At 42.2% G+C, this 27,700-nt stretch overlaps 1 protein-coding gene across 9 annotated transcripts in view; it reads right to left on the reverse strand.

Moving 5' to 3' along the window:
- serinc5 (serine incorporator 5) overlaps window positions 1–27,700 on the reverse strand; it is a 99,574-nt gene that overhangs the window by 20,272 nt on the left and 51,602 nt on the right. For all 9 annotated transcript variants that reach the window (XR_011357821.1, XR_011357823.1, XR_011357847.1 and 6 more), the window contains 6 exons: window positions 26,349–26,527; window positions 26,179–26,261; window positions 17,866–17,959; window positions 13,846–14,057; window positions 1,527–1,622; window positions 1,269–1,395 (listed from right to left, as the gene is read on the reverse strand). Coding sequence is in view for 6 of the 9 variants with exons in the window: in XM_069938568.1 (XP_069794669.1) it covers window positions 1,269–1,395; window positions 1,527–1,622; window positions 13,846–14,057; window positions 17,866–17,959; window positions 26,179–26,261; window positions 26,349–26,527 (791 nt within the window). In the remaining 3 variants the exon portion in view is untranslated. The remainder of the gene's footprint in view (window positions 1–1,268; window positions 1,396–1,526; window positions 1,623–13,845; window positions 14,058–17,865; window positions 17,960–26,178; window positions 26,262–26,348; window positions 26,528–27,700) is intronic.

Raw genomic sequence — 27,700 nt, forward strand, 5'->3', positions numbered from 1 at the left:
CCGAGTAAATTTAACAGCAAAATTAAAACAATCGTCGTCATGCTCTGCAACGGTAAAAGAGACCATACCAATGTAGTGGAGAAAGTGTGTAGGAATGCACAAGAGCAAGATTTGAACTGTCAGTGTTTCACATTAACTAACAAAGAGAGGCATTTCTAGGGCCTTGGCTACATCCTGGGTTTGGACAAAATGGGAAGAGGAGCCCAAAAGGTAAGTGCAAGGATGAGTTCTGCCATGCAGAGGAGTGTTGGTAATCTGTGTTCAACAAAGACACTGGGTAGTTTCATGGTTTTGGTGGTTGAGTATTTAGGAACCCCTTTCAATTACATGGTGAAGATGATGTGGGAGGAGTCACAGAAATGGAATTTTCTATGGCAGCCAGCCAATATGTAAGGCATCACAGATGTCAGTTAATCTTGATGAAGGGTTCCAACCCAAAACATCAATGATCTGTTTATCTCCATGGTTACTGCCTAATCAGCTGAATCCTTCCAGCTTCTCTTTCGTCACTCAAAATTCAAGTTTCTCTTTCATTTATTGTAAATAACATCTCACCAAAGTATCCCCCACCAACATGCTCAGATGGGTTCATAACTTATAGCAGCAAGAATAAATTCAGGATTAAATATTTATCTAATTAAATTGCAAAATTAAAATGGCCAACCCACATCCATTTGCTTCTATCAACAACGTGGAAAGCTCCAAGTTCCTCCCTAAAGACCTCTTTCCTCCCTTAAAATGATCCTTAAACCTTTGCTCTAGGGCCAAATTTATTATCTGTGCCATCATATCCTTACGCCACTGGTTTCATACATCTCCCAGCATTTTGCTCCACATTAAATGCTCTGCGTAAATGGAAACTGCTGTTGTCATGGTAAAAAGCATTTTCCCTGCAATTATACTATTACTTAGTGTCCTGATCTAATCTCCATATCTGTTAAATGAACACATTTAAGTTCTTTCTCAATAACAAGAGGCACTGGAACAAAGCTGCAACAAAGTTTGAATTGGATAAGCACTTGAATTAATTTGTGATTTGATGAACCAGAGATCATCTTTGCTCACATTCTTTTCATCTGTGCATTTCCTTTCATCGATCAAGATTTCAAAACATAAAAGTGCTAGGGGCTTGCAGTCAGCACAACATTTGATTTGACTGGGCTTTCTCTCTCTGAAGTTCTGAATATTTTAGAGTTCAGTCTCAAAGCTATAACACCCCCCAGATGTTGGCTTATTTGCTCTGAACAATAAAGTTCAGATTAACGTACCAGGCGTACAGGACACAGCCATACATGATTATGGCACCCAGGACAGACACAAGCTTATCATCTGTTTGAAGACCGTGGCCCAACAGCTGCGGAATGCATATTGTGGTATTGACTCCATCCTTCATCACTGATGAGAAATTAAAAGCAATATATGCCATGAAGAGTCTCAGAGAAATTATAACTATTTTAAAGCAATATCAAGTTCAAATGGTCCCCCAAAATATTTTTCTTTCAATTTTTGCCAAAATGTACCCATACCATATTCTGCAGGTGTGTTGGCCAGTGAAGAGAAAGTAAGATACATCACATAGCAGCTGATTACTCCAGATTGCAGAAGACCAGAGTTTGGTTGATCTAAAACAGAAAGTTAAAAGAGAATCATTCACATGGAGATACTCACAATATTTGGCTAGTTTGCAAAGCAAACTTAAAAAGGAGGAACCACATCTTTCATTTTTGTAATAGAACCCTATTCAAAAGTATTTCCCTTCATGATCTGCTCTGAGGTGCGATGGAGTTGGGGAACCATACATGGATTAATGGTCTTTTTAATTAGCACAAAATACCAATAAGGCAGTACAAATTCACAGAATTTCAGGCAAAACTCAGAGGACAAAGTATCTATCAAAAATATAACACTCCCTGCTTAACCATAACTGATCAAAACCATCCGGATTCTGCAGGTGCATTATAATGAGGAAGTTGCGGTCAGAGGTTCAATAAAAACACAAAAATGCTGCAGGAACTCAGCAGGTCACGCAGCGACCATAGGAGGTAGAGATTTATCACCAATATTACAGGTCTGAGCCTGAAGAATTTAAGGTGTGAGGAAAAAGCAGTCAGGAGCCTGAATAAAAACTCTTGGTACCTTGATGAAGGACACAAGCCCAAAACGTTATGTATTTTTACCTTTGTGATATAAAGGACACTGTTTGACCTGATGAATTTCTCCAGCATCATCTTTTTACTTCAACCACTGTGTCTGCGTACTTTCGTATTTTACTTCAGACAAAAGGCCTGAAATAAAACACATGGATAAGAGGGCAAAGAGTGGAAAGGTGAGAATTGATCAGGGGAGGGGGTTGGCTCTGTGAATACAGAGCTGGAGGAAAGGAGACAGAGGGAAAGCAGAAGGGAAGAGGAAGGGAAGGGGTGGGGGGCGGGGGGAAATGACATGTAGGTTAATGGAAACTAGAGAATTCAAAAATAACGCCATCTAGTTGGAGGGTGCCCAGATGGAATATGAGGCATTGCTTCTCCAATTTGTGGGAGATCTGAGTCTGGTAGTACATGAGGCATGTCAGCGTGGGAATGGATGGGATCGTGTTAGGGAATTGGAATTGAAAGGAGTTCCCACTGGGAGATACCTGCTACTGCAGTGCAGAGAACAAAAGGTGCTCAACGAAGTGATTTCCCGGTCTACATGCAGTAGATGACCCTCTCCCCCTCCCCCCACCCCGCAGATTCACAAATGAAGTGTTGTTTCACTTGGAAGGACTGTCCTGGGCCCTGAATGGCAGCAAGGGGTGGAGGTGCGGATGGAAGCGAACCATCTCTTCTGTGTGGTCAGAGAGGTAGGCACTAAGGGGGCGGTTGATGGGAAGGGAAGAGTGGACGAAGGAGTCACGGAGGCAGCGATCCCTGCAGAAGGCAAAGGGAGGAGAAAGACATGTCTAGTGGTGAAACTATGTCATAGGTGACTCACCTGTTGCAATCTCCTCATGCTGAATCTAAGGAAATGAAACATCTCTCTGCTACTATTTTTCTTAAATTTAATAAGTGATTTTTTTTGAAATTGTGAACATAATCTTAACCCTCATATTATACGTTTCAAATTTGATCACAAATATTTCAAATTATAGCAGATATTAAATAGAATTGCACTGCTGGATTCCCCCACAGCTAATGCTGCCAGCAATGTGCAGAGAGAAGTTCTTGCCATGGAAATAATTAGATCTCAAAGAGGAGTTTTCCTGCTCAGCTGTCATTGCTGTGGACTGAAAGTTTTAAACCCACACAAGATGTTTCACCTGATAATAAAAACACTGAAAATAAAGTATTTAAGGGGGAAATGCTCAAGTGCTGGAGAAACTCGGCAGATCACGCAGCATCCATTGGAAGGAAAGGGTAGCCGATGTTTTGGGCCTGGCCCTTTGTCAGGAATAAATTCCACAGAGGAAGCTCCGCTGGTTTCTGATTTTTAAGTCTTATCTGAGGTGTGTGTGGTAAAGTTTCTCCAAGCAATGGGACTGAAAAGAAATTAACGGCCAAGAAGTATTGAAAAAAAGGAATGCATTGTGTATATGAGGTATATAGAGATATTAGGGATTGTAAAAGTTAAGGAGCCATTATTGAAAGGAGAGAACATAATTCAAGGGTTAAGTAATTTCAACTGTTTAATTTTCAAGCCAAAAATATATTTGAATATTTTTCAACAGAAAATTCCAGTCATCTGCAAAATTGGACACTAATCAACGTCAAAGGAAACTCTGCTCCTCTTTCTGGCAGTGAACCAAACACCTCAACTCCAAAGCATCACAAGTGCTGACTTCCCAGAAGAGCCAAGGCATCATGACCATATCTGCACTGCAAGTGAAAGCAATACAAGAAAACCACAGTACTGTTATTTGTCATGATAATGAATATGTATGAGATGTACCGGAAGTCACGTGGTATGAGAGAGAGATAAGAACACAAGCAGGAGAACAAAGGAAACGGGTGAATAAAGCCACTGGGAAGTTTACCTGATAAAACTAGTGTTTAATGTTTCATTAACTTCACATTTTGGGCCACAAATGTGACATTGGCGACGAGGATGAAAGAAGCTTGAAGAAAATTAAAGACTAAACAAGATTACAGAGGTTTACAGACAACTTCAAGGTGATAAGAATTTTCTCTGTGACTCAGTACTTTTGGGGCTGGAATATTTCCTCATGGCTGGTGCAGACAGTGACTTTCTAACACATAGTGGAATTGCTCATTTTGACCCAACGGGTGATGCAAGCACTGTAAGTGTGAAGTGGAAGGCATGGCTGGAAGAATTTGAATCCTACGCCGACAGTCGTGGCCTATTTCTAGATACCGGTACAGTTGAACAAAAAGCGCAGAGAAGGGTGTTACTTCTTTTCACTGCAGGACCCTCAGTTCGGGAAACATTTAAGACACTTTTGAATACTGAAAGAAAGGATGAGTACCGGAAAGCGGTAGATGCATTAAATGCACACTATGTAGTGACACCGAATGCTACATTTCAACGCCATTTGTTTCGGAGAACGAGACAAGAAGATGGCCAGACAATTGCTCAGTACGTGACGAGACTACGCCAGCTAGCTGTTGGATGCAATTACATGCCAGCTGATTTGGACAACCAATTATTGGATCAAGTCGTACAGCACTGTAGATCAGATAAACTCAGAAGACGTCTACTGGAAAGAGGGAGTGAGTTGGAACTCACCGATGCTTTAACCATTGCTGCTGCATTAGAGGCTGTTGAAGGGCAATTTCATACCATGACCCTGAAAGACAACTCAAGCCAGCAAATTAAGAGGCTCTCACATCGCCATAATCAGCCAAGATATACGCCGACACATGACGTGGAGTGTTATCGATGTGGAAACCGAGGTCACTTTGGAAAAGACCCATATTGCCCGGCCAAAGGCAAAGTTTGCAGAAAGTGTGGAGGTAAGGACCACTTTGCAAAGAAGTGCAAAAGCAAGTCCAATGCAGATCAGAAGAGGAAGAGTACAACTTCCAAAGGCAAAGCCTGGGGGAAAGGAAAGTATCCTGGAAAGAAAGATACCATTCGCCAAATAGACGGTGACGATGATGATACCAAGGAGGAACAGAGTTGTTACCAATTTACGTTGAATGAAGTACGTCATGAGAAGGTCCCAGTGATCATTGGTGGAGTGACAGTTCAGGTCATTATAGACTCAGGTAGTGACAGAAATGTGATTGATCGACATTTATGGGAGAAGTTGAAAAAGAAAAAGATCATCTGTACCTCAAAGAAGTATTCCAAGAAACTGTATCCATACACAGCAACCAAGCCATTGCAGACCATTGGATGTTTTACTGCAACTGTTGAAGCTGGAGATAAGTACACCGAAGCAGAGTTTATGGTCATAGAAGAGAGGGGAGAACCATTGCTGAGTAGAAGAAGCAAGACCTGCCAATACTTCATATTGGAGCTTGTGTCAATTCAATTCAGTCATACAAGGATATGAAGCAAGAATTCCCCGCAGTCTTCCAAGGAGTAGGAAAGCTGAAAGGTCGACAATTGAAGCTAGCAGTAGATGAAACAGTCAAACCCAAGGCACAACCAATGCGCCGAACTCCGTTTGGACTTCGTGGGAAAGTCGAAGCCAAAATTAAAGAATTGATCGAACAAGACATTATTGAACCTGTGGAACATTCGACACAATGGGTCAGTCCCGTAGTGATTGTGCCCAAACCAAAGGGTGACATAAGACTATGTGTTGACATGAGAATGGCCAATGAAGTTATAATTAGAGAATGACACCCTATACCAACGGTGGAGGAAATACTTCACGAACTAACTACCAGTAAGGTATTCTCAAAAATTGATCTGAAATGGGGCTATCATCAATTAGAGCTGGATCCAGGTTCCCGAGATGTAACAACATTTGTGACTCACTGTGGATTGTATCGTTACAAGAGACTATCATTTGGAATTAATGCAGCTTCGGAGATCTACCAGTATGAAATCCATCGAGTGATTCAAGGCATTCCTGGAGTTGCCAACATTTCTGACGACATCATAGTCCATGCACCAACGAAGGAAGAGCATGACAAACGGTTGAGGCGTGTACTATCTAGACTACAGGAGGCAGGCCTTACCGTAAATGGAAACAAGTGCCAGTTTGGTGTGTCAGAAATGGACTTCATGGGACACAGACTTACACGGAAAGGACTAAACCCTGCAGAGGCCAAGGTGAAAGCTATAGAAGAGGCACGTGCACCTCAGAACGCAACAGAGGTGAGGAGTTTCCTAGGATTGGTCAATTTTTGTGCAAAGTTCATTCCTAATTTCGCTACAGTGGCAGAACCACTAAGGAAACTAACCAGGAAAGGTGTACCATTTCATTTTGGATCTGAGCAGAAGAAAGCATTCACAGCGCTGAAGCAAAGCCTGACAGATGCAAAAACTCTTGGATATTACGATCCGGCGGCATCAACCAAAGTCATAGCGGATGCCAGCCCGGTTGGTTTAGGAGCAGTGTTGGTCCAGATGCATGATGGAGGACCAAGAATCATTGCCTATGCCACCAGATCGTTATCAGATGTGGAAAGAAGATACTCTCAGACAGAGAAAGAAGCACTTGGACTTGTATGGGCCTGTGAGAGGGCCACAAATGTGACACTATTCAGAAAAATAGTGAATTGCACAAAAGGAAACCCCACATAATGAAGAACCAACTGCGGAGCAAGGAGATTCTTGGTCTGTTTTTTTACTGTTGGAGCTCAAACACAAACAATGGCCAGTTGGCAAATTCAGAGAAGCTATGGACCACATTACAGCACAGGTGTTGACCTCTCCAAAAGAATAGGATGGACGACACCGTTGGAGAGGAAGTGTGGATAGGAGGCATAGGAAAGATGGAGAATTGTGTAAAGAAAAGTAATGAGATAACATATTTGTAGCTGGGATGGCATCAGATTATCTGTCAGAATAACATCAAGGAAATGTGAAGTGTGCCATTTCCTAACACGCAATAACAATAGCATACCTTCAAACCCCTCAGACACTATGTTACTGCAGGTGGGTGTGCTTACTTTGTCCTTTAACACTGGTCAGAAATCACAGATAGTCAGGAAGTTTCCTGCTTCAAAATTTCCCATCTTTTATTGTTCCATGACCTAGTTCCATTTAAACACTTTTCACAATCTTAGACACTTGTATCATCTTTCCAGTGTCTGAGAAAGACGCTCTTCTTCATCATCCAAGCACCTCTTTGTGTGAATGATAAAGCACAATGGACTGAATCATAAATGCATCTGCCATAGCATAATGTAATCACAGCCCTGCACGGTCAGGGAAAAGAACGAGGAGTTTTTTTTAAATTTAGTGGAGGAGTAGACAAATTGCAGAATCATTGGAAAAATAGAAAGAGCATATAAAAGACATTGCTGAGAATGGAGAGTTAACTGCAGTATGAACAGCTGAACTGGCTTAATGCTCCCTACAATAGGCCCTCTGGCTCTCTTCCATCTCCTCTGACTACAAACTAGTTGGAATAGTAACAAGTGCTGTCATGAGATGTCATGACAGCTGAAATAGCAAAGCCTGGCTGAAACTGGAGTTGTCATAGTATAAAAACCAAATAATTATTTTTTAAAAAACACAAGAGAAAAAATTTCAAAGTTAGTGAAATAAAGTGTGAGAAAGAAAGGAAGAAAAGGAAAATAGTGAAAGTTGGGTTGAAAGAAAAAGAGAAACTCACTAGTAAAATGTGTTTGCTTTGGTCTGGGCACAATTAATACCCATTAAAGTGTAGAAAGATTAGATCAATAACTATTAACCAATGAAGAATTGTCTGCAAACATTTTCAAGAGTTGAAAGCCAGTCACAGATCAGTCTTGATGACTAAATCATACCTTTGCAACCCTAAAGATCAGCCAATTCATCAGTTAACTGCTTTTTTTAGTTATAGCAATTCTATTCCCCACCCCCACCCTCATTCTCTAATAAATTTCTTGCCATTCAATCATCTACTTCTAACACCCTTTCAATTTGTGTATTCCAGATCACAACTTCCCATGACACCACAACTATTGGCAGAATCACAAATGCCAATGAGGAAGTGTACAGGAGGGAGATGGATCAGCTCGTTGAATGGAGGAACAACCAGAACCTTGCACTCAACATCAGCAAAACCAAGGAGATGATTGTGGACTTCAGGAGGAAGTCAAGGGAACACATCCTAGTCCTTGGTTCGGCTGGGAGTCGGAGGAGGAGCTTGGAGAGAGTCGGGCTGTGAATCAGAGGAGGAGGAGCTTGCTGAAAGTGAGGAGAAGGTAAGCTATTAAAGTCAAAGGGCTTACCGGGGCTTGGGCCTACTTGATTCGGCTGGGAGTCGGAGGAGGAGCTTGGAGAGAGTCGGGCTGTGAGTCAGAGGAGGAGGAGCTTGCTGAAAGTGAGGCAGAGGAGGAGGAGGAGCTTGCTGAAAGTTAGGAGAAGGTAAGCTATTAAAGTCGGGGGCTTACCGGTGCTTGGGCCTACTTGGTTCGGCTGGGAGTCGGAGGAGGAGCTTGGAGAGAGTCGGGCTGTGAGTCAGAGGAGGAGGAGCTTGCTGAAAGTGACAGGGTTAATTGGTCAAGGGGCCAATAAAAGGAGTGAAAGGGGAGGGAGCGGCCAGTGAGGAGTGGCTCAGTGAGAGTGGAGCAGTGAAGGAGTGAGACTTCCTGGCTTTGGCTTATCAGGCTTCGGCGAAAGCAGGCAAGGAGAAAAGGTAAGCTGAGTTATTTGCCTTCGTATTCAGTCATGCCAATAGGGTTAGTGCTCTGTACTGGGTATCAGATGTGGGAACAATGGGTGACCTCCACCCTCCCAAATGACCACATCTGCACCAGGTGTACTGAGATGCAGTTACTAAGGGAGCAAATTAGGGATATGGAGTTGCAGATTGATGACCTGCGGCTTGTAAGGGAGAGTGAGGAGTTAATCGACTCAACTTTCAGGGCGATAAATACTCCAGAACCCGTGTCAGGTAAGTGGGAAACCGTCACGGGGGGAAAGAAAAAAGCGAGAAAAACGGAGAGCACACCACAGTGACTATCCCACTCAGCAACAGTTATGTTGTGTTAGATTCTGTTGAGGGAGATGACCGGACAGAAGATAGCCATGGTGTGATAGTACAGATCTATCACCAATGTACATAGTGTATATAGTTACTGTATCTAGACTGTGCTTACAGCGATTGGCTGAGAGCTAAGCCACACCTATTGTCTGGGCCTTAAAGGGTTGTGTCCCTAGCCAGGTCGGATCATTCCGGACTGGTCGGCCACCTGTGAAGAGCTCCTGTCTTTTGCTAATGAAAGCCTTGGTTTGGATCAACAAGTCTTTGGTTCTTTCGACGAGCTCTACACATGGGCACCAGGTCAATGGCAATGAGCCTGGCAGAATGGTGCAAAAAAAAAAGGAAAAGGAGAAATGCAGTAGTTATTGGGGACTCCATTGTCAGGGGTACAGACAGGAGGTTCTGTGAGCCAGAAAAGTATACCTGCATGGTGTGCTGCCTCCCTGGTGCAAGGGTACAATATATCACAAATCGGGTCCAAAATATTCTGAGAGGAGAGGGAGAGCAGCCTGATGTATTGATACTTGTGGGTACAAACAACATTGACAAGAAAAGGGAGGAGGTAATGAAAATGGATTACAGTGAACTGGGACGAAAGCTGAAAGACAGGAACCTACCTGTTCCAAATGCAAGTGATGAAAAGAATGTAAGGATAAGGAAAATGAACGTGTGGCTGAGGGGCTGGGGTACAAGGCAAGGATTTGGCTTCTTGGATCATTGGGATCTCTTTTGGGAAAGGCATGATCTTTATAAGAGGGACGGGTTGCACCTAAATCCAAAAGGTGTCAACATTTTGGCAAGAATGTTGGTACAGCAGTGGGGCAAGGTTTAAACTAATTTGGGAGGGGTATGGGAACCAGAGTGATAGGAAAAAGGGTAGGGAAGATAAAGTAATAGCCAGGAAAAGTAAAATAGGAAAAGTAATGTTGGGAGGAGAAAGTAAAAAATCAGATGGTGCAGTGAGTTTTCAGGTTAATGATAGTGTTAAGAAAATTACAAAGAAAAATAGTGGGCAGAAAAATCAAAAGAAAAGGTTACAGAAGTCACTAGAGATTAAAAGGACAAAGAGCATAAGGGCACTTTATCTGAATGCCCGCAGTATTAGAAATAAGGTTAGTGAACTTGAGGCGCAAATCAGTACCCATGCCTATGATTTGGTAGCCATCACGGAAACATGGCTACAAGGTGACCCTAAATGGGAATTAAACTTTCAAGGGTATCAGGTGGTGCAAAGAGATAGACAGGATGGTAAGGGAGGTGGAGTTGCATTCTTAATCAAAGATGAGCTCCAGGCAGTAGTGAGGGATGATATAAGATCTAAAGAGCATAATGTTGAGTCTATTTGGGTAGAGATAAAGAATAACAAAGGGAAAAAATTATTGGTTGGTGTTATCTATCGCCCACCAAATAGCAATAGTTTAGTGGCACAGGAAATAAATAGAGAGATTAGTGAGGCATGTAATAATGATACGGCAGTAGTCATGGGGGACTTTAACTTCCACATAGATTGGGAAAATCAAGTTGGTCGTGGGAGTCTGGAAGAGGACTTCATAGAATGCATCCACGATAGCTTTCTTGAGCAGCATGTTAAGGAACCCACAAGAGAAAATGCTCTCCTGGATCTAGTGTTGTGCAATCAGATAGGTAGAGTAAATGATGTAATAGTCAGAGACCATCTGGGAAATAGCGATCATAGTATGATTCAATTTCTCATTCAGATGGAAGGGGAAATAGTTAAATCTAAAACTAATATATTAGGCTTAAACGGGGGTGACTACCATAGGATGAGGGAGGAATTGGGCAGAGCGGACTGGGAGCACAGGCTAATTGATGAAACAGTTGAGGAACAGTGGAAGATTTTCAAAGAAATATTTTGTAATGCTCAACAAAAATATATTCCGGTCAGGAAAAAGGGCAGCAAGGGAGGGAAAAATCAACCGTGGTTAACAAAGGAAATAAAGGAGAGTATAAAATTGAAGGCGCAGGTGTACAAAGCTGCAAAGAGCAGTGGGAAACTGGAAGATTGGGAAAACTTTAAGAGACAACAAGGGGTTACAAAGCATGTAATAAGAAATGGGAAAAAGGATTATGAAAGTAAATTGGCACAAAATATAAAAACAGAAAGCAAAAAATTTTATAAATGTATGAAAAAGAAGAGGGTGGCCAGAGTTAACATAGGACCTTTGGAGGATGAGAAAGGAAAACTGGTAGCAAAACATGAGGAAATGGCCGAGGCATTAAACAAATATTTTGTGTCAGTCTTCACGGTGGAAGACACATCCAGCATGCCCAAGTGCGGAGTTAAGGATGCGAATGTTGGGGAGGGCCTTGATAAAATAGTTGTTACAAAGGAAGTAGTGGTGGAGAAACTAATGGGACTAAAGCCAGACAAATCACCTGGTCCTGATGATATGCATCCAAGGGTTCTGAAGGAAATGGCAGAAGTTATAGTTGATGCATTGGTGGTCATATACCAAAATTCCTTGGATTCTGGACAGGTCCCAGCAGACTGGAAGACAGCAAATGTCACGCCACTTTTTAAGAAGGGATGTAGGCAGAAGACTGGAAATTATCGACCAATTAGCTTGACGTCTGTGGTTGGAAAAATCCTTGAAGCCGTCATTAAAGATGAAATAGCGAAACTTTTGGAACGTCAGGGTTCAATCAGGCAGACGCAGCATGGTTTTAGAAAGGGAAGATCTTGTTTGACAAACTTGTTAGGATTCTTCGAGGATATAATGGGTGCGGTGGATAGTGGGGAACAGGTTGATGTTGTATATTTGGATTTCCAGAAAGCGTTTGATAAGGTGCCGCACAAGAAACTTATCAGTAAGTTACAGGAAAGTGGAGTCTGGGGAAGTCTATTGGCCTGGATTGAAAATTGGTTGTCTGACAGGAGGCAGAGAGTCAGGATAAATGGGAGTTTTTCAGGTTGGCAGAGAGTGGTAAGTGGGGTGCCACAAGGGTCAGTGTTAGGCCCACAACTGTTCATCATTTACATTGATGACTTGGAGGTGGGGACAAAATGTGGTGTAGCCAAGTTTGCGGATGACATCAAATTGAGTGGAAGAGCAAATTGTAATGAGGATGTAGAGAGTCTGCAGAGGGATATAGTTAAGCTGGATGAGTGGGCAAAGGTCTGGCAGATGGAGTACAATGTTAGTAAGTGTGAGGTTATCCACTTTGGCAAGAAAAATATAAGAGCTGAATATTATTTAAAGGGTGAAAAACTACAGCATGCTGTTGTGCAGAGGGACTTGGGAGTGCTTGTGCACGAATCGCAAAAAGTTAGGTTGCAGGTGCAGCAGGTTATTAAGAAGGCAAATGGAATGTTGGCTTTCATCGCTAGAGGAATTGAATTCAGGAGTAGGGTGGTAATGTTGCAACTGTACAAAGTACTGGTGAGACTGCACCTGGGGTACTGTGTCCAGTTCTGGCCTCCATATTTGAGGAAGGATATACTGGCTTTGGAGACGGTCCAGAGGAGGTTTACTAGGTTGATCCCTGGGATGAAGGGGTTGACTTATGATGAAAGATTAAATCGTCTAGGATTGTATTCGCTCGAGTTCAGAAGAATGAGAGGAGATCTTATAGAAACATATAGGATTATGAAGGGTATGGATAGGATAGATGTAGGAAGGTTTTTTGCGCTGGCCGGGGAAACTAAAACGAGAGGACACAATCTCAAGATTCGGGGGAGTAGATTTAGGACAGAGATGAGGAAAAATAGTTTTTCCCAGAGAGTAGTGAATGTTTGGAATTCTCTAACCAGGGAAGTGGTTGAGGCTGCCTCATTAAACATATTTAAAATTCGGTTAGATAAATTTTTACATGATAGAGGAATTAGGGGATATGGGGAGAAGGCAGGTAGGTGGAGTTAGGTCATAAATTAGATCAGCCATGATCGTATTGAATGGCGGAGCAGGCTCGATGGGCCGTTTTTGGCCTACTCCTGTTCCTACTTCCTATGTTCCTCATTGAGGGGTCAGTAGTGGAGAGGGTCAAGAAATTCAAATTCTTGAGTGTCAACATCTTCAAGGATCTGTCTTGGAGTCTCCATGTTGATGCAATCACAAAGACAGCTCGTCAGCAGCTACTTTGTGAGGTGCCTGATGAGATTCAGTGTGTAAAACCTCTACAGGTGGACCGTGGGGAGCATTCTGGTTGGTTGCATCACTGCCTGGTATGGAGGTGCCAACTCTCAGGACAAGAATAAACTCCAGAGGGTTAACTCAGGCACCAGTCTTCACTCCATCGAGAACACCTACAAGAGGCAGTGTCTGAAAAATGCAACCTCTGTCCTCAAGGACCCCCACCACGCCTCTTCACTCTGCTACCATCAGGAAAAGTGATGAGCACTCATTTCTGGGAATAATACAGAAGGTGCAGGATCAGTTCATTTCAAAGAGGAAGAAGGATTCTAAGGGGCGGCCGTGGCTGACAAGGAAAGTAGAGGACAGTATAAAAACAAAAGAGAAGATGTGAGTGCTGGTCTTTGTTTATTTTTCTGGAATATTTTCATGAATATGAGCACTTTTGTTAAATTATCTTTCAATAGTCACTGTTTAAGAAGCACAGACTCTGCTGTTACACTCTATCTAAAATAACTGAAGCCTCTCCTGTGAATGTCTTTCAAGAACACTCTCCAAGAATGTTCTTCTGCAGACCAGGTAACAATGCACATGAATACAAAAGTACAAGAAGATGTTGTACTAGCTCAGGAGCACTGGAGTCAACATTTTAAGGAATGAACTCACATTTCTGAACACAGGGTGAGATCGCCACCATGGATACAATAAAGCAGAGGCCAGTGTTGACGCCGATTAAGATCTTGTTTAGCTTGCATCCATCAGAGTGGGTATAAAAGATCACCATTAGGACAACAGCAAATATGGCGACCAAGTATAGAATGAGTGTAACCAGGGCCAATGCAACGTACCAGCATTTATTCTGTGCTGTTCCAGCCCACCTATTATTATGTGAAAACAGGAGATTGGTCAGTGGTCATCTTAATAGTACACAATATGAAAATTCCAACACATTGTAGCACACAGGATAATAAATTGTCTTGCAAAGTTTGCAGATTCACTCAGTTGGCACCTGTTTTCATTTTTTTTTAAGTTACCAGATCTGGTCTATACAATTAGTACAATTAAAGGCGAACATGCTTAGCATAGCAGTAGGGCAGCACTAGCAATCCACGTTAGAATCTGGCACTGTTTGTAAGGAGCTTGCAAGTTCCCCCTGTGTCTGCGTAGGTTTCCTCCAGGTGTTCTGGTTTCCGCCCACCCTCCAATAACATAGGGGGTACCTAGGTTGAATGGTGCATTTTGGCTGCATGGGCCGGAAGTACTTGTTACTGTGCTACCTTTCTAAATTAAAAAAAAATCGAGGGCGACTTCAGTGCGAAATATTTTGCTCCTCTGGATAGGCGAGTTTGCCACAGTTATATAGAACACTAGAGCACAGGGCAGGCCCTTCAGTCCTCGATGTGGTGCCAATCCATATGTTCCTTTGTCCTTCCAAAATGCACATCCTACCACTTATTCGGATTGAACTCCATCTGCCACTTTTCTGCCCATCTCTGCATCCGGTTTATATCCTTTTGAAACCTACGACAACCTTCAGCACCATCCACAACTCCTCCAACTTTCAAACTTCAAGCTGACTGACCCCCATCCTTTCACCTCTTCATGGAGGTCATTTATAAAAATTTCAAAGAGCAGGAGTCTCACAACAGATCGCTGCAGAACTCCAATAGTCACTGATCTCCAGGCAGAATGCTTTCCTTCCACTACTACTGTGATTTCTACATGAAAGACTATTTTTTAAAAATCCGTAGAGCCAAGGTTCCATGGATCCCATGCCTCATAACTTTCTGAACAAGTCTCTCATTGTCAAATGCCTTACTAAACTCCATATAGTCCACATCCACCATCCTACCCTCAGTTTATTTTATTCCCTCTTCAAAAAATTCAATTAGACTCGTGAGCAAGGCCACACTGACTATCCTTGAGAAGACTGTAGTCCTCCAAATGCTCATAGATCTTATCTTTAAGAGTCCTCTCCAATAACTTGCACACTACTGAAGCAAGACTCTCTGGCCTTTTAAACAAGGGGACCACATTATCATTCTCCAATCCTCCAGCACCTCGCCTGTGGCAAAAGATAACTCAAAGATCACAGCCACTGTCCCAGCTACTCCTCCCTCATTTCCCACATCAGCCTGGGGTACATCACGTCTAGCCATGGGGACCTAATAATCTTATATCTTTAACAAGTTCCAAAACTTCCTCTCTCTTTATCTCCAGCACTCAAGCCTTTTCTCTTGTAAATACTCAAGTATTCTTTAGGGCCTTCCCAAATTCCTCTGCCTCCTTTATCCTTTAGTGGCCCCACCTTCTTTCTCATCATCCTTCTATTCTTCACATACGCAGTACGCCTTGGGGTTCTCCTTAATCCTACATGCCTAGGCCTTCGAGCTCTCCCAAGTCCTTTCTGGGCAGGAACAAAGACAATTAGGTTCCTCTCACATATTGGAAGCCATGCCCTTCAAGAATCAGAAAGCTTAATTAACGGTGATATTTGAACCCCTGATAATGAAGAGGACAGTTTATCTGTGACTGCTACTTTTAGTGCTTCTTCCAAGTGTTGTTCTACATGGAGGAGCACCAATTAATCAGCTGAGAACACAGATGGTAATTTTGATGCTATAGACTTCCAGGACAATTCCTACAGCTAAGTACTATTGATTACAAGCAGTGGTGGGTTTGACCTGCCTGTCGGACAGGATACACTCAGCAATTGTAATAAAGTCTGACACATTGTTAAATGACCACCCCATAAAGACAATGCTTCCATTTTAGGTACCAGTCCCCAAATGTGTGGGGGGAGGGCTTTGCAAAGTTTCCAATGCTGAGTGGTTCATCCATTTTTAATCTTCCTTGGTTTTAAAAGTACAACTGAGTACATAAACTGTCATTCTGGAGGTCAGACAGAATAAGGATACCAGATTTCCTCCCTTGAATGACATTAGTGAACCAGATGGGATTTCACATCAATCACCAATTTTCTTTTTTTAGCTCTTCAAGGATTGGTCTTTGGACATGACACAATTGGAATAAGTCTGGATCATGAAACCAACTAAGGAATGGGCATTTTAGACTCACATTCCACCTTAAGCAATCCCTATTCCATAAGTGAACTGTGATTGGTAAGGGTTTGCTTTAGGTGGTATATGATTGGGAAGGGAAGGTGGAGAACCACTGCTCTAGACCCAATTGTTCCTGAAATATTTTGCTTGAGAAAAATTGTTATTTGCCCATTTCCTTTGGAGTTAAGAAACTGCACATAATGAGTCAATTAGTTATGATTAAAACAGTGGTTTTCAAACTTTTTCTTTCCACTCACATACCACTTAAAGTTACCCCTAACTAATCACAGAGCACCTATGGCATAGGGAATATTTAAGGTGGAATGTGAGTTTTAAAAAGGTTGCCCATCCCTGTTTCAGATCTTCTCTTTAGTACCAAGACAAGTTAAAAGCTAATGCTATAATAAGAATAGGGAAACTGATTAAAATGGTTAGATTTTATGTTTAGCTTGAGTGGCAAAGACTGATATTATAACATTGGTTCTCAACCTTTTTCTTTCCACTCACATACCACTTTAAGTATTCCCTATGCCATAGGTGATCTGTGATTAGGAAGGGATTGCTTAAGGTGGTATGTGGGTGGAAAGAAAAAGTTTGAAAACCACTGTTGTAATCGTACCGAATTGACTCGTTATGTGCATGGTTTCATAACTCCAAAGGAAATGGGCCAATGTCAATTTTTCTCAAGCAAAATATTTCAGTAACAATTGGGTCAAGATTATTGATTCTCAACCTTCCCACTCACATACCACCTTAAGCAATCCCTTCCTAATCACAGAACACCAATGGCATAAGGATTACTTAAAGGGGTATGTGAGTGGAAAGAAAAAGGTTGAGAACCACTGTATTAGAACATAAAATATTACAGCACAGTACAGGTCCTTTGGCCCATGATGTTGTGCCAACCTATATACTACCACCACAAAAAAAACTCAAACCCTCCTGACCACCTAAGCCTGCATTTTTCTTTCATCCATGTATCTGTTTAAAAGTCTCTTAAATGCCCCTGCTGTTCCAACCTCCACTACTTTCAATGCATTCCAGGCACCCACAACTTTTACCCCTGATATCTCACCTAAACTTCCCTCCCTTAACTTTGTACAAATGCCCTCTGGTATTTGCTACTCCCACCCTGGGGAAAAAGTGCTGGCTATCTACCTTACTTTGTGGACCTCTATTAAGTCGCCTCTCGCCCTTCTTTGCTCCAAAGAAAAAAGCCCCAGCTCTGCAAACCTTGCCTCATAACACATTTTCCAATCCAGGCAACATCCTGGTAAATCTCCTCTGTACCCTCTCCGTAGCGTGTACATCATTCCTGAAATGAGGGGACCCGAACTGAACACAATATTTTAAGTGTGGGATCACCAGAGACTGATAGAACTCCAACATTACCTCACGACTCCGGACTCAATTCCCGGATTGATGAAGCCCAGCATACCATAGACCTTCTTAACTATCCTATCAACATGCACGGCAACCTTGAGAGAACTATGGATTTGGTTAGATTTTTAAAATTACATAAATTAGAGGGGTAAATTGGACAAAATAGTATGAAGTTTGATTATAATGCTTGCCAGTCAATAAGTGATAATAGTTCTTAAAGTCTCTCGGGGAAGCAACTCACCAAGTTTTGTTCCATTTGTGCGCAAACTCCACCAGTAGTATGAGTTGAATCAAGATAAAGAGGAAGGCTCCAGCTGCACCAATCCACAGCCACGCTGCATTCAACGAAGCAAAGCAAACTTTTAGTATGCATGATCAGCCAGCCTAGGCAAGGCACTGCGGTTTTCGCTCGAGAAATATAGCATCCATTTCTTCAACGTGAAGTTTGCCAAACTTGTAAATTTCCAACAGGAGGGCACAACACTCAAGAAAAGTTTAGACCTTCTTGTGCATATTCATTTGTTTTGCTCTGCAGATTGAGTGTTGCACCCGACGACAAGCAAATAAAACATAGGCAAGAAGGCAATAGATAGAACTTATTAAACAAATCAGATGAGGACATTGAGATAAATTAGAGGTACATAAAGAGGAAGGAGGGAAATAAAATAAAAGGGAGAGAAAAGTAGTTCATAATAACTTACTTTTTAAAAAAAAAATCACCAACAATTGATGAAATGACAATCTACATGACTGATAACTAATGTTCTGTATCAGATGGGTTGATTGGTCATAATTAGAATATAATTCTTGTTTATAATGACAGAAATCCATAAGACTTCGCAATCACTTGATATATAGTATAGGGGTACCGTAGCAGAGAGACCTTTCAAAATACCAGGTTATCTCATTGAAACAACTCTCTCCTTTTTCATTGATGCTAAATGACTCTTTGTTAGACATACAGCACAGTAACAGGACCTTCTGACCCATGTGTCGTTCAATTGCAGCTAATTACCCTAAAACCTCTGTATATTTTGAAGGGTTGGCGAAAACCCACACAGACATGGGAAGAATATACAAACTCCTTACAGACAGTGCTGCATTTGAACCTGGCTGCTGTCGCAGTAGCAGCGTTGCACTAGCCACTATACTAACAATGCCGCCCCCTATGTTAACTATGCCACTACTTGTTCTACAGCTCACCCCCCGACCTCCTCAGCCCCCCCCAACCACTCAACACTCCTCCCTCCAACCTCCCCCACCTTCCATCTCCACCCTTGGACCTCCCCCCTCCCCACCATAACACCAATTTCTACTCTGACCCCTGCTTCATCTGTACTATTCCCTCTGACTTTCCCCTCTCTGAGACAGAGCACTCGGTCCTTGGTAGAGGCCTCACATTCATCCCCCTCTGCCCACACCGCGATGCTGAACTCTTCCATCACCACTGGGTTTACTTCCATGACCTTGACCCTCCACCCCCCCCCCCATTCAAGACCCTTTCTTCTGCTTCTTGCCACCTTCCTCCTCCTGGACACCTAATCCTGGCCAGCTGCCTGCTCTGATCCTTTTTATTTCCAACTGGCTAAGACTGTTGGTCTCAACTTTACCATCCCCCTCTCTTATTCCACCCTCACCTCCTCAGAAAACTCTGCCCTCCACTCTCTCCTCAACAATTCCAATGTCACCATCAAATCTGCAGACAAGGGAGATGCTGTTGTGGTCTGGCACACTGACCTCTACCTTGCCAAGACCAGTTGACAGCTCTCCTCCTATCTACCCCTCCAACAGGACCCCACCACTGCACATCAAGCCACCATCTCCAACATCATCTTCAACCTCATTACCTCTGGTCACCTCCCTCCACCCCCCCCACCCCCCAACATAGCCACCAACCTCGTTCTCTTCCTCCCCGTACTGCCCGTTTCTACCTCCCACATACCCAACCTATCTGGGTAGGCCTATTGTTTCCATTGCTCTTGTCCCATCAAACTATTTTCATCTTACTTTGACTATCTTTTCTCCCCAGGCCCAATCCCTCCCCACCTACATCCACAACTCCTCACATGCCCTCCATCTCTTCAATCATTTCAAATTCTCCAAACCACCTCATCTTCACTATGGATGTCCAAACCCTTGAAACCTCCATCCCCCACGCAGGTCTGAAAGCACTTTGCTTCTTCGTGGACCAAAGACACGACCAGTCACTCTCCTCCTCCTGGCAGAACTTGTCTTCACTCTAAATAACTTCTCCTTTAACTCATCTCACTTCCTCCAAATTAAAGGAGAAGTTATGGGTACCCACATGGGTCCCAGCTATGCCTTCCTGTTTGTGGGATTTGTGAAGCAATACATGCAAGATCCCTCAACTCTTCCTCCGGCATATCAATGACTACAATGGAGCTGTCTCATGCACCCACGATAAACTTGTCAACTTCATCCATTTCGCAGCTAACTTCCACCCTGATCTCAAACTCACCTTGTCCATCTCTGATAACACACTCCCCTTCTTGGATCTCTGTCTCCATCTTGGAAGACAAGCTTTTCACTGACATGTATTACAAACCCTCAAATTCCCACAATACCTGGACTACACTTCCTCACACCCTGCCCCTTGCAAGGATTCCATTCCCTTCTCTCAATTTCTGCATCTGTTCCCAAGATGAGGTCTTCTAGTCCAAACCTTCTGAAATGTCTGCCTTCTTCCACAAACATGGCTTCCCCTGCACCACTAACAACTCAGTCCTCACCACATATGCTCCATTTCCTACTCATCTACCCTGGCCCACTGCCCCCAGACACAACAAACATAGAATCCCCCTCATCCTCACATACCACCCTCCGCATCTAACATTATCCTCCGGAATTTCCCACACTTGCTACAGAATCCCATCACCAAACACATTTTCCTTCTCCTCCCCTCTCAACCTTCCATAGGCACCGCTCCCTCTATGATTCCTTCATGCACTCATCCCTCACCACCTATCCCCTCTCCCCCCCCCCCCCCAGCACCTTCCACTATGGCTGCAGGAGGTGCAACACTTGCGCCCACACCTCCTCCCTCACTATGGTCCGGGGACCCAAACAGGCCTTTCAAGTGAAGCAACACTTCATTTGTACATCTACAGAACTCATTTACTGCATCCGATGCTCCCTTTGCTGCCTTATCTGCATCAGAGAAACCGGTCGCAGATTGGGAGATTGCTTCATTCAGCACCTCCTCTCCGCAGCGACTTCCCCAGTAGCCAACCATTCCAATTCTGAGTCTCACTCCCAAGCTCACACGTCTGCCCACGGCCTTGTGTACTATCCCACCAAGACCACCTGCAGATTGGAGGAACAACACCTTATTTTCCATCTGGGCAACGTCTAGCCAGATGCCCTTAATATCAACTTCTTTGCTTTCCACTAAACTTGCTCACCTTTTATTTCCCCTCCCCTTTTCCAGCATTTTGAGTTGTCTCCTCTCTCCTCCCCCTCATTGCTGCTGTCCCCTCCCTCCACTCTCCATCTAATTATCTCCTGCCTTTGCCACCCCCTCCCACCCTTTTTTCCCTGCGGACACCTGCCGGCATTCTCTCCTACCTTGCGTTGGTTCTGTATCTTTACCTTTGCTACATAAAGGACACTTTGACCTGCTGAGCTTCTCCAGCATTTTGTGTTTTTACTGCTGGTTTTCAATTGTAGATTTTGTATGGTGCACTTGTGCTCTGCTGGTAGGAGGGCGGGTGGGGTGGGGGGGGGGGGGGGAAGAGAGTAAATTAAGTGCAAATCAAACAAGATACTTTGTCTTGAGTAATTATCCAAACTGCCCTCAGCCAGGCACCTGGAGAATATCCCATCACATGTGATGGGTACCTTGCAAATGTGGCAAAAATGTGGGAGGAGAATGCGGAGGAGATTCATTAAGATGTTATGGAGGGAGATAGAATAGTCTGGGCTTGCGTTTTTTGAGCAACAGAAGCTGCTGAGTGACCTGATAGAGGTAAATAGAAGAGGCACAAATCAAGTAGGATGATCATTGGCTTTTACCCTCAAAAAGGAAGGAATTTCAAGATTTTTTATATAGACTGTGAATATAAAAAAAAAACGCTGTCAGAGAAGATGGTAGAAACTGATGCAATAACTACATTTATGAAACATTTAGATAGGCAATTGAACAAACAAAGCATAGAAAAAACCCAAAAGCGGGCAAATAAGATGGGTTTAAAAGGTCAGCATTGGTGTGGCGGACTGAAGGGCCTATATCTGTGCAGTGCCACTATGACTATTTATGAATTTAGCATGGATTCAGTGAAACTTTAAAGCTGCAGCTAAATGTCACATTAAAATTCATAGTGGACCAAAATGTAGCAGTTTTGTGTTAAGTAAAACCACGGATTGATAAGAACAAGATTCACAATGTTCTCATTGTTTGTTTAAATAAAGTCACATGGAAATGTAGAGACAAAGTCCTTACTATCCTTCAGAATCAATGAACTTAAGTCACCAGCAACCAAGAAACTGCCTCTTTTTGTTTGTTCATTCAAAATCTAAACCCAAGTATTATTCTAGAAGTATCTCATGTCGTTGATAGTTTATCTACCAAAACTGTATTTCAATAAGTGGAACAAAACAAATTTAATCATTGCAACTCGCTCAATCCCAAATCCCTGCTGATAAGAGCAATTATGTGCTTGGACTGCACTGAAATTCAGTCCTTAATTCACTAACTTTATTGTGTTCATTTACAGCTGCAGTTTACCATCAGTCTAGGATGCAGACATTATTCTTCACTTACAGTTCCAGCATTGTGCTCTAACAATTTCAGCTCAGAGGTCAGAGATAAGCATTTTATTCCCTGGGACCCAGTGACCTTAGCCTCGATTGTGTTCAGTGTTGACCTGACTGAAAGTTTAATCTTTTATCATCCAGAAACAATGAAATGGAATGATGTTTCTACATTCTCTCTCTTCCCCAACCCCCCCTCCCCAATCCCAGGGGTTTCTTCTGGATGCTTTGGTTTCCTCCCACATGCAAAGGACAATCCAAGACAATGGTTAATTTGCCATTGTAAATTGACCCCAAGTGTACAGAATATGTCAGCGGTTGAATCTGGGAGTTGATGGGAAAGAGGGGAGAATAAAATGGAATTAACAAAACAAAAACAGGACATCTTTCTTTGCAATCCAAAGATTTTCTCTCTTTTCTGTTTTTCTTTTTTCATATACCTATAAAGTTGCATCACATTTTTTTTCTGGGGGGTGGTTGGGAGGGAGGGTTTTTTGGGGGAGTGGGGGTGAAAACCATCATGTATGTAATCTCAATTTGTTTTTTTATATATCCTATTATTATAATAGTACAGATTGTTACATGTATGAAATTTTTATAAAAATAAAATATACCAGAAAAACTAAAACAAAAATAGCTGCACGATAATCAACAGGGACTATGTGAGGCAAAGCATCTATTTCCATGCCAAACATCTCCACAGCTAGGAGTTCCCAAGTAAAGAATGATTCCAATTAGCAATGGAGAAACTTTTAATTGAGAGAAATGTTCTATTTGAAAATATTCTATTTTTTTTCAATTACAATTTCCTTCTGATGTATTATATATATAACTCCAAAACTGCTCAAAGGCACTGGACTTGAATAATTGTTCAAGAAAGTGCAGAACTAGAAACAAGCCATACTATCTTCACCCAAGCTCGAAACCGTGTATTGCTGACTGTCCAGGGTTTTAAGGAACTTCAAAGTACAAAACAGGCCTTAAAATAGACAAAAATAAAGACAAGCAGAGGATTAATCTAGGAAAGCATACAAATGGCCTGGGAATAAACTGGAAAAGTCGATGTTAATGCCATCTGGCTGGAGAGTGCCCAGAGAGAAAAATCAGGTCTTGTTTCTCCAATTTGCAGTTGGTCTGGGTTGAACAGTACACAAGGCCATGGACAGATTTGGGAGTGTGACACAGAACTGAAATGGTTGGCTACTGTGAAATTAAAGCATCAAGGAACAGAAGAGCAGAACATCAAACAGATGCGGGGAGAAACAAAAAGGGATCATGTGGGATGAAAAAGTAATAGGAACATTAAATAGTTTGCTTCCTTCAGCATTTATCAGAGATTTTTCAGGTTGACACGAAATGAGAGGATGAGTTTGGAAGTATTGCAACATGTAAAATGCAAAAAGGTAAAAAACTGATCAAAATCCAGAGGATTGTGCCCCTGCTCCAAGTTTATTTGCATTCGTGTTTTATATAAACCTGGGTAAGAAAACAAGGCTTTACAGCATTTAATAATTAATTTAAAATGTGGTGGAGAAATACAAATAGTTTTTTTATATCAATACAATTGTTGTGAAAGACAAATGCTTTGGGAAGTTATAGACCAGTTTATGTTGGAGATGAAAAAGCATAAATTGCTCCTAGAAAGCATAAATCACACAGAACAACTCCGATTATCCAAACTCAGATTCTCCAAAATCCTCATTTATCTAAAATTCTAAAAAAATTGGGATATCAGAAACATTTATCTGAATTTTTTTCAGAGCCGAGCTGACCTCACAGGTCTAAAAAAAAGTTCACTCAACATGAAATTAGAACGACGGTTGTCCTCTTTTCAGGCAACTTTCTCCCCTCACTCCTTTCATTTCTTACTTACCTTTCTCTATTGACTTTCCTCTCCAACTTTCCCTCTCAAACTGCATGCCATTGACTCCCAGCCGCAAGCGGTCAGAAAAAAATCCTTTGTATCAGCGTCATCAAGGAGAGCCGTCTCCCAGGCAGGAGCAGTTCCTCGGGCTCAGTGGTGTTCCCTCCTCGCCTATCCTTTCCCTACCTCCTTGGCACACAGAACGCCAACACCGAATCCTGCCCTCTGCCTACTTCCCTGGAGTGCGTGTGCGGTAGGCCTAGGATTCAGAGTCGGGAGCTCTGGTGACCAGGAAGACAGGAGCCTGCCAACTCACCAGTGAGTGTTCCACCGGCCCAGGAAGCCTCCCTGGGGATCAGTGGCGGGTTCATATTGGTGCTCAGCAGTGACCGTTGGGTTTGTCTTGGGGATCGGCAGTGGCCAGCATTCTTTTGATGAGAATTAAACATAATTTTAACGCTTAAAAAAGCTTTCCCTTGTTGTTTGTTGTTGTTTAAACATTGATGCAAGGGACTTACTGCTGCTACTGGGCTGTTTTTTAAAAACAAATGACCGGTTCTCTGAAAAAAATTGTTTATCCAACATAGGCCCAGTCCAGACCATTTCAGATAATCGGAGTTATACTGTATTTGATACTAAATAAGGTTATCCAATCAGACTGAATTTTTTAAGATGGAACAAGGAGTTTTAAAAGGGCCATATAACCAATGCAACTTGCTTGGATTTGCAAATGGATTTAAGTTTCCACACAGTATTAGAGACTGGGTTGCAGAAAGTAGAACAAAGTCCCAGAAAGATGAATAATCTGACTACATATTAACAAATCAAATTGGAATACAAATAAACAAAATTGGTGTCACCAAAGTCTGTCACAAATTAGAAAGACGGCAAAAGCTATATTTATTCAAACAATTTCCCTTTCATAAATCCATTCTAACTTTTCCCATTCACAATTACAATGGTAATTGCAGCCAACATCAAGGATCCCTATCATCCTGGTCATGCCCTGTTTTCCATTGCTGCTGTCAGAGAGAGGGTGTAAAACCTATTGTGGCACAGTTAGCGTAGGGGCTAGTGGAAATGCTGTTACAGTGCCAGTGACCGGGGTTTGAATCCAGCACTGTTTGTAAGGAGTTTGTACATTCTCCCCATCGCTGCGTGGGTTTCCTCCAGGCGTTCTGGTTTCCTCCCACCATTCAAAACATATGGGGCTTGAAGGTCATTTGGTGTAATTGGGTAGGGTCCGTTACTGTTCTGTATGTCCAAATATAAATTTAATTTAACCCTGAAGTCGAGCACCTCTAGGTTCTAGAACAGATTTTATCCAGTTTTCATCAGCTGTTGAACTTTCCCGTACTACTCTAACCCTAACCTTACTCCAAATCCATAAAGATCTCTCTGTACATGTACATTTGTTTTGCTATTTATCTTTTTGCCCCTTGAGTGGTAATTTGATTGATACTTACAGTTTGCTGTGGTATTTTACATACCTGTACAGTAGCTGCAAAAATTTCAGTGCGTTTGTACAATGTGCTTTGTGTACGACCATAAACTCCCCTTTCAACTCAATCTAACCATCTACTCAGTTACCACCTCCTTAATGACAGATCACACCATTTCCTCACTACTGACATGCCGGGAGCTTGTTTATTTTCTCTCTCCACTTTTTCTTAAAGTTCTTGAAAAACAATTTCCTATTCTTGCTTTTTAAATCATTCTACATTTATGAGCAAGTAGTCCTCGTTTTAATATACATGTTTGAAAAGGAGTTTTTTGTTTAAGACAATGGTCATGCAAGATATATCAGGAATATATTGAAAAATATATTGAATTTACGAAGATTCTCATTGCAGGCATCTGACCTCTCCAAAAATGGCAATTTGAAATAGAAACCTGGTTTTGTTCTCACTCTCTTTTTACCTTTGTGAAAGGTGTCCTGATCCGGAATAAAGAAAGCTCCTGCACACATTCCAGTCAAAACCACAAGTTTCACGAACCAGAACCTAGACACAGAACACAATGGTAAAAGAAGGGCAGACTCCAAAATGTAATGCTGCATCTGCTTTGACTTTCTGGTCTGTGACACCTACCCATTGTGGAGGTATGCTCGACAATCCTTGCTGGATTTAACATTGATCATCAGGATGAAGAAAATGAAGAAGAATACAGCCATTCCAAAGCAGACTTTATAAACAGCAGAGTAGCCAACAAGTCTTTCACATTCAGCACCCGCCTGGATAGTCCTACAAAATTCATTATAGAAGGAAACCTGTTTTTTTTAAAAAAAAAGGGTAGAAACATCAAGAGGTCGCTCTTTCTTTCCTTGTGCTGCACAGGTACAGAAGACATGGGAGGAGAATTGAGCCATTCAGCCCATCATGTATGCTCCAAATCATGGCAGATGTACTTTTCTTTTAATCTCATTCTGACACCTTCTCCATAAACCCAGCAGCAATAGAAATTCACCAAGATAAATGGTTACTTAAACAAAAGTTGCTTTTAATTATCTTTACACATGAAAACAGAGTCACACTTTAACTTATCACTATTGACTTAACCCCCTTCCAATTCTAAGCGCACATGTATGTAGTGTATACAAATTCAGAAAAATTCTTTGATTCACAGTCCAATCTCACTTCTCACTCCTCCAAGTTCATCATTATCAGGCAATTCTTATACTGTGCACAGAATTTAGCTTTTATGAATTTTCACCAAGCTCTGGTGCTTAAAGGTAATTGGTTACCTTTAAGGAAGGTTCTTGTTGGTTTCAGAGAGAGATTTGTTGCTCGTTGGACACACACAAACTGATTCCCTCCGATCAGCCACTTCAGTGTCTTGCCGAAGAAACTTGCCCAATCAAGGTTTTCTAAATGATAACCTCTTCTTCTGCAGGTCACAACAGTGTTTCCCTTATTTCAGGCAAAACACTCTAGCCAGCTATTTCCTCTTGTATGGACTACAAGGGCTTTCAAGAGGCTAATCTCAGAACTCACAACCAGTCTTCAAAATAGGTTTCAACAAGCTTCCAGCTTGCCATAACTGCAGAAACCAGTTCTCTCTCTCTCTTTTTCGCTCTCTCACAGAGAAAGTCTGTTTGGTCTCCCCTCTCTCTCTGCTTGCAAAACCACATTACCTTTTTAGAACAGCAAACTGCAACCAGACAGGTGGCAGCTCCAGATCCAAACTTCTAAGTTTGTTCATCTATTGCTTTCAAAACAATAATCCATTTACAGCTGCTTTTGAAATTCTTTAGCAAAGCCGTCTCCTTGTTTTATTGTCTTTGCAAAGGCTCTCGGTGCCTAGATGACTCACTTTCATCAAAGCTCGCACTTTAAATCAGATGTTTTGTGAAGTGTTTGTGACCTACACTAAACCCCCACAATCAATCTCCTTCAAAAATATATCTGTATACAATACAAAATATAATCCGTCACAATACCTT

The sequence above is a fragment of the Narcine bancroftii genome, chromosome 1 (genome assembly GCF_036971445.1).
Source record: "Narcine bancroftii isolate sNarBan1 chromosome 1, sNarBan1.hap1, whole genome shotgun sequence".
In the NCBI taxonomy this organism is placed as follows: Eukaryota; Metazoa; Chordata; class Chondrichthyes; order Torpediniformes; family Narcinidae; genus Narcine; species Narcine bancroftii.